The sequence below is a fragment of the Carica papaya genome, chromosome 8 (assembly GCF_054855325.1).
Source record: "Carica papaya isolate Zhongbai chromosome 8, ASM5485532v1, whole genome shotgun sequence".
In the NCBI taxonomy this organism is placed as follows: Eukaryota; Viridiplantae; Streptophyta; class Magnoliopsida; order Brassicales; family Caricaceae; genus Carica; species Carica papaya.
This window is the reverse complement of record NC_142316.1, coordinates 31,124,658-31,132,936: the sequence shown is the minus strand read 5'-3', so window position 1 is coordinate 31,132,936 and position 8,279 is coordinate 31,124,658. Positions and strand designations below refer to the sequence as shown.

The 8,279-nt window shown below is 36.2% G+C and overlaps 1 protein-coding gene across 1 annotated transcript; it reads left to right on the top strand.

The window, feature by feature from the left end:
* Positions 1 to 3,584: 3,584 nt before the first annotated feature.
* Positions 3,585 to 4,911, top strand: PYL4 (PYR1-like 4). Its single transcript, XM_022053138.2, has one exon. The coding sequence runs from the start codon at positions 3,804 to 3,806 to the stop codon at positions 4,470 to 4,472; it is 669 nt and encodes a 222-aa protein (XP_021908830.1). The 5' UTR covers positions 3,585 to 3,803; the 3' UTR covers positions 4,473 to 4,911.
* Positions 4,912 to 8,279: the final 3,368 nt, after the last annotated feature.

Genomic DNA, 8,279 nt, shown 5'->3' with positions numbered 1-8,279 from the left:
AAAGAGATAGCACGAGAAGGAAGACAGTGACGGTATGGGCTACGGAAGCGCGGAAAAGATGGAGACTAGAGGTATAGTAAATTTAAATTTCAAGGGTAGGATGAGGATGAAATGTGGAGTTGTGGCTGTAGGTGGTGAAGAAATGTATGAATAACTAAGGAAATAGAGTAGGAAACTAGGATAGATGGAATAAGAGAGTGGAAAGAGACTGTGAGTGACAGAAATGTGGATTGGAGCTGTGAGTAGAGAGAAACGGAGGAAGCCGCAGGAGGAGAGATCAGTGAGTTCGGTGAGTGAGTGAGTTACTGCTAGAGGAAGGAATACGGTGATTGAAAGGTGCAAGGGAGTTCGTAGGGAAGTGAGGTGAGTTGGAGTGAGTTTGGACGAACAGAACATTCACGGATGAATAGTGCTAGAAGTCGAGGCAAACAAAGAGGAGGCAAGAGAGGTATTGAGAGGGGAGTGGTTAGAGGTAGAATGAGTATGGAAGGGTAGTAGGAGCGAAGCTGAAGGAGGAAGATAGGGAGAGGTAGAGCACTGTGAGAGAGTGGTAGTGTTAGGGAGAAGATGACGGGGAGCCGAGATAAACAAGGAGAAGTGAAGAGAGGGATGAAGAGTGGATTGGTTGCTAACAGGGAGTGTTGGCATGTAGGGGGGGAGTATGAGTATTTTGAAAATTAGGGAATAGCAAATGTAGGCCTGTAGTGGTTGTGTGTGTGTGTAGTTGGTGTAGAGGTGTATTTGTGTAAATGTGTTGTGTGTGGGTGTGTGTTGTGTGGGAATGTATGTTGGTGTAAATGTTGTAAATTTATGAATTGTATGGGTGAGTACTCGATGGAGAGGTGTATTTGTGTACATGTGCTAAGTGTGAGTGTGTGTTGTATGGGGATGTGATGTGTATGTTCCATAAATAAGTTAAGGAATTTGAGAGTTTCAGGATAATGTTGATGGTTTAGGAATAGTTTATGTTGGAATACCCATCGTGGGGGTTAAGTATGCGAGTCTACGAGGCATCTTGAGTAGGCACGAGGTGAAATTGTCTTAGAGGTGGTTGAGCTAGGGGACGCCGATATTGGTTGTCGTTACCTAAAAAGAGTAAGTCGATCACCGATAGTGGTGATGTTTGGGTGTTTCCGATGGGTAGGGTATTGAGTCGCCGATGTTGGTGATGGCAAAAAACAGTACTGGTGTGTGTGGGTGGCTAGTTAGGGGTCGAGAGATAGAAGGGTAAATAATGGTTGTCGATACTAGTGACGGATGGGAGTAACCATGTGGGTGAGTGGCTGAGTCAGTGCCGAGGGGGTGATATCAGGGGGGTGTGATTACACCTAGTATGAACAACGATTAACTATTGGAGAGACGTAGTAATACTGTAGAGTTAAAGAGTAGCAAGGAAGCATGACTTAGGTAACGGGAAGGAAAAACATATAAAATGGAGTTTTAATTTGGTTTGTGTGTTATACTTGTGATTTAAATTTATTGTACTGAGTTATATGTACTTATTATTTATTATTTACAGATGAAGTAGGAATGGAGTTGGGATCGAAGTTGTTAGTTTCCGAACCTAGCATATAGAGAAAACAGAGCAGGGATTATTGCCGGTAGAAATGGAAAACTGATATAGTTGGCAGTAATATAGATCGTATGCAAACCAATGATGTATGAATTTGTACTCTACTGTATTGATTCATTTACGTTTGATGGTTTCTATTTGATATTGAATAATAGGTTGTTGTAGTTTTTTTTTTTTTTTTTTGTGACCGTTTGAGACTGTACCATTAAATAAAAAAAAATGAGGCGTTACAATGGGGCATTAGGTGAAGGCCCACATCCTCTAATATGGGCTAAACTAAGCATGTTGTGGTTGCTTTACAAAAAAAAAAAAAAAAAAGAAGGCTTGGTGGTGATCATGTGAATGAAAATATTGACGAGGTCTTGTAACATGATGAGGCGAGCAAGGTGGATAGTAGCGTGTATATGTCATGTCGCCTTTGGCTCAATTGGTTGGAGGAGGCCTTTTGCTCATGCCTTTTGAAGGATGCACAAGCAACGTATGAGGGGAAGCATGTGAGAAGGGCCAAAAAAAGGAAGGGATGCGTTTTTAAGGATACGAGGAAATTAGATATTTTATTTTTCATTTGGATCAGATTTAAAGCGGTATAATTTAAAATAATTATGATGTTAAATATAATATAATATTTAATGACGTGATGTCTAAATTAATAATTTTAATTTGTATTATTGGGGATTGATTAAATAAAAAAAAGTGTTTAAAAAAATACAAGAATTAATTTTATTAAAAATTAAAATGAAGATTATTATTCAGGCGAAAAGTAAAAAAAAGTAGATCGTTTAGAAAAATAAAACTAAAAGCAAGTTGCAGTGTGGCAGACGCCTTTCCTCCTGTTGTTTTTCTGGTCAATCTCAGCATTTTTCACATGATTGACATGTCTTTCCTTTCTCTTTTTTGAAAATGAAACCTCGAGATAATCTACAATTTCAAAAAAAAAAAAAAAAAAAGTACCATCATATTCACAGAAAACCTACCTCGCATGCACGTTGAAATTTCATCTTTTGACCATCTACTATTTTCTTTTTTCAATAACTCCCATTGTTTTTTCTTCTTAAAAAAGAACAAGTGGGGGGTTATGAGAATGCACATCAAGATCCCTTGAATAAGTCTCGTTTGAAGTGAAGATAACATTTATTTATTTATTTATTTATAACGTCATCATTATTGTGCATGTTTTAAAATTCAAGTGGGTACGTATAAAAAAATTAAGAAGAATGAATGTGGATGGGAACATAAGAGAACTGGGGAGAGACAGAAATGAAATGAAGAAATTGAAAATTAAAAAAAATATATATATATATATATCAAAACAAGAGGATGAGGACTGTGATGGATGGATGGATGGATGGATGGATGGATGTCTAAGTCAAGAAATCGTACCAAACAATGCCCCCACCTGATCCCAGGTATGATGGGTCCCCCACCCTCCATGACTCTCATGTGCCCAAACTCTCCAACTTGCTCTTTTTTCTTACAAAATAAATTTTAATTATAAGAGGGAAAGTCCAACTAGTTTTTGGACTGGTCTGGACTGGACTGGACTGGACTCGTTCAAATCAAAACAAAAAAGCCGAAACAAAGAGTAATCTATCCCTTCCAATTTCGATCACCATACAAATACAACTACGAGGCGGTGTTAAATTTTTTTATAATTTAAGTTAAAATAATATTTTTCACCACCTAAAAATATGAAAATTTTGTCTTATGGCAGCATGTTTACTGCAGGATATATAGTCTGCTGCCTGCTGCAGTGCACGGTCAGATCAAAATCAATCTGCTTATCTTATCGTTCGGCTTACGCCTCTCTCTTGCAACTTGATCACCCATTTGCCTTTTTATTTCTTTCTACCACTTTTCCTTTTCTCACCTCTTCTCTTTCCAATATTTACGACTCTGCCACTTTCTAAATTTTGGTCGTCGGAAAGAATTCAAAATATGGGTATTTTGGTAATTTGACTTCAACCAAGTAGCTCTATTTTATTTTTCTATTAAACCCTTCTTTTTTGTTTCTTTACAAAATCCAACCTTCTCCTCTCTCTTCCTTCTCTGCAGAAAAACATCACCGCTGTAAACTCCTCTGAAAGTTGGAAAGCGACTAACTACAACTCTTATTTATCTCCTTACCCTCTCTCTCTCTCTCTCTCTCTCTGATATATATATACACACACACACACACACACAAAAGTCACCATAAACCCCTCAGAAAAGCAAACCGCATAGATAAGGGAAAATGCCTGCAAATCCTCCCAAATCATCTCTCTTACTCCACAGAATCAACGGCATCCCCAGTACAACCACAACGACAGCCACTAATAATATCGCCACCACAAACTCCGATATGATATATCAAAGAGATTTCCAGAAGAGACTCCCGCTCATCTGCGCCGCCCAGGTGCCGGATGCCGTCGCCCGTCACCACACCCACGCCGTCGGTCCTAACCAGTGCTGCTCCGCTGTTGTCCAGCAGATCTCCGCCCCCGTCTCCACTGTCTGGTCCGTGGTGCGCCGGTTTGATAATCCCCAGGCATACAAGCACTTTGTCAAGAGTTGTCACGTCATCGTAGGTGACGGCGACGTGGGTACACTCCGTGAAGTTCGAGTCATCTCTGGTCTGCCGGCCGCATGCAGCATGGAGCGGCTTGAGATCCTGGACGACGAGAGACACGTCATCAGCTTCAGCATGGTGGGAGGAGATCATCGGCTGGCCAACTATAGATCGGTGACAACTCTCCACCCGTCACCGGCGGGGAACGGGACGGTGGTAGTGGAGTCATACGTGGTGGATATCCCTCATGGCAACACCAAGGACGACACGTGCGTGTTCGTAGGTACAATTGTTCGGTGCAACCTGCAGTCGCTGGCTCAGATCGCCGAGAATTCGGCCAGACGCAACGCCTGAATAGCTTTAGTGGTCCCGAAGGCAGTTTCTCTCTTCCCCAAGTTCAATGTCGTTGGTGATACGCCGTCGTTTTTTTTGTGAGTATGACGATGTGGGTTGCCAAAATGGAATATATCTTTTCCCCGGATCATGTTCTATAAATCTATCGTTCTGGTTTTTACTTTTCCCTTCTTTTCTCTCCAAATCTTCTATGTGAAATATCAATAACGACATGGCAATATTATTACAGAAAATCATCTTAGCTTCCACCATTTTGTGTTGTATTTGCTCCAGATGATTTGGTTTTAAATTATGTAAAATTTTATGTAATTATTCCCTATTATATTTCTTTTTTCTTTTTTTCTTAAGAAAAAAAGATGTTTTGACAATGGGGGATGATGTGGTACGGTCCCTGATGCCGGTCAGAGAATCCAAAAAGTTGCTGGTTGCTTCGATTTCACTTTGAGTTTTCAATTTATTTCTGTGTTATATTATTATACATGCAACTATATAAGTCTATATATGTTGGTTCCATTAATGTGCTTGAGACCGGGAGGAGGAGTGCTTGAGGTTGATGATGGAGTTCCAGAATTAGGCTTGTCTGAGAGGTCGTTACCATTTGATATATTATTACTTATCAGCTTTTTCCAGATTATCCATAATATTAGCGTTCTAAGTTTCCATTTTTCATAAACCATTTTGAAAATAAATTGTAATTATATTCATAAAATTCATTAATACATATATATTGTTATTTAAATTTATAGTACTACGTTATGCATAAAATTATATGAAGAAATAGCTTAAAATTTACAATATTTGGTTGTTAAATATTAAGTATTAGATATAAATGTATATATGTATGGTAGTAATTGATGAGAAGGTACATGCATGATATTAGAGGGAAGGGATTAACTAAAGTTGTACCACCGAAAACTTAAAGGTGGTCCTCATAATTATGGAGGTGTTCTTTGTAATGTTAATTTATAATTTTGTACAATGTATGTATAGCCAGCCATAAACGTAACCCCAGGATCAATATAATATACGTATACAAGCATATATACAGTCAGAAATGAGCATTTTTTGTTTTTCTTTTTCTTTTTTTGTTTCTGTTTAGATCTGATTTCAAAAAAAAAAAAAAAAAAAAAAAGGAAATTCAGTTGCAAGATTCATGTTAATGGTGGCTGATGATTATGAATCTACTTTGCAGTACAAAATTAAATTATCCGTATTTTTCCCTTTTTTAAAAAAAAAAATCTTTGTAATGATTAATTACTTAAAAGAAAAGTTGAGAATTAAAAATGTAAAATGTAATTAGATGAAGTGTTGAAGAATAAAAGAGAAGAAAAAGAAAGGGAAATTTCAAAGTCTGAAGCGGTGAAAAGAATACTGAAAAGGGTAATTGCATGGGGGAAGAACTGAAGAGAAGCATGTTGCATATATCTATATGTATATATAATAAATATATATGTGTGTGTGTGTATATAATTAGGTGGGTTTTTGGAAGAATCCAACAGCTAGCTGCCCACCTCCCCTGCAACTTGACTTTTCATAACCCAACTAGCTGGTAGCTGTTAAAAAAAAAAGAAATTGCAAGTTGCATATATTATATATGTGTGTATACGTTGTGATGAAAGTACATATATATATAATATATATATATATGTGAATAGAAAATGTGAAAGAGAAAAAAAAAAAAAAAAGAAGCAAGTTGTGTTGTGTGTATGGTGAAGGATATTTGAATAGGACAGTTTTTATGCAAGTTGATATGCAAGTTGCAGGGTGGTGAGGGGCTGCTTTTAATGATCTCCTGCCATTCCTTGTCTTCTCTTCTTTTAAATTCCTTTACGCCATCCATTTCCTCTCTCTCTCTCTCTCTCTATATCTATATATTCTTGGTCTTTCTTTGAAGGCCTTTTTCATTTGAATTCATCTGATCATTATATATATTTTATATATATATATATATATATCTACGCTCTGTTATCTCAATCATCATTAACTTTGACGTGATCATTGTCTTTTAATTAATCCATTCCTCCGATTACGCCCTAATTAACTATGCTGAATTTACCATTACCCAATCAATGTTTTTTTCCATATTTCCTTGTCATATCTGTTCCTACCTATTACACCCGGACAAAAAAGAAAAAAGCCTGATACATATATGATATATACATATATACGCTTTTCACATATATATATATATATATATTTATGTGTGCGTGTGTGTCTCTCTATGATTTTCTTGAAATTGTTTCCTGTAATCTTTTTTTTTAATATTATTATTAGGGTAAATTACTTGCCTTGCTCAAGTTTGATATAACTTGTCTAATTACTTTAAGTTTATTTATCCTATAAATAGGTACTAATTGAATATTTTTTATATTATAATAAAGGTAAATATAGTTTTTTTTTTTAAAGAAATATATGTTCACGTGAGATTTGAGGGTAATTATAATTTACTCATATTTTGTAACGGTTCCGAAAATAGTCAAATAAAATATATAATAATTTAAGTACAAAAGTAAAATAAAAAGTTAAACTTTACATTCCTTATACAATAACTTAAAAGTACTAAACAACATTACTGAATTCATTTTTTGAAATAAATACGAGAAATAAGGAAACAAATGAAAAATAAAAAATATATAACATCTACTTGCAATCTTCTTGCAGATTAGGCTCTGAAATCCGATCCTCTTGATCTGAAATAGTTAAATAAATAATGAATTAAACTATATTACCGATACATAAGTAAAAATTGGTATAAAATCGAAAACTACTAATTGAGCATTAAATTTAGCAAATTCATTTATCAATCATAAAATTATTTCTCATTCACTTACCATCGTGGAATTTATGAAAACAACTTGTAAAGATAATAATATCGTACAGACCAATATCTCATGCATAATCAGCTATCATAATACATATTATAAATTTATATCAATTATCAATAAATCAAACAATAACTACCACTCTTTTCACCAGCTTGCTGGTATCCATGAAGGTTCATAGAAATGCTCTTGCTATACGTGAACCCTTTCATTTATCATTCTCAATCATGGGCCGTCCTCATACCTCGTCCGGTATGAGTGTCAATTTACCAAATCTCAATATTCCGTCCGGTACGAGGGTGAAGCGGGTTGTCCTCATACCCCCGTCCGGTATGAGCACCAAATTATCAATTCTCATATCCCGTCTGGTATGAGACAACGTTTACGGTAGGGTTTCCTATGTATCTGGTCCGTCCACCATCTCCCAGGATATACAGTAAGGTTGCCTTTTCATCTAATCATTTAATCCCACAATTTCTTTACCATTTAAACTTTATTTTTTTCGGTTTAACAGTAAACACGTAGAATAAACCATACATTCATTCAAAACCATAAAATAAATAAATAAGATACCATCATGCAGGTAAATTGTAGAAACAATCAACAACAATAGTAGATAATTTATGGTTCCGGCTCCATTAATAACCCGTAATTAATTATGCATCTTTACTAAAATTGCACAAGATACCATATTATTATTTATTTAAACTTCAGTTATATGATAAAGAATAGGGTAAGAGATCTTTACTCGACTTGACGCCCGAAAAGCTAAACAGTTTGCTGCATTTACGGGCAGTCCATGGGTTCCCTGAATTTTTTTCTAGGAATTAAAACGCGCTAATAATACCTACAAATATTTCAAATAAGCCTAAAATTAGTCTCAGGGCCCACTCAGCCAATTTTAAAAATCTGGCACGGCGACTCCACTGTGCTCTAGCGACGGCGACACCGCCCACGGCGGTGGTTCGCCTCGGGTCGGCTGTTT

Coding starts and splice junctions, on each gene's coding strand:
- PYL4 (XM_022053138.2), top strand. CDS start 3,804: ATGCCTGCAAATCCTCCCAAATCATCTCTCTTACTCCACAGAATCAAC.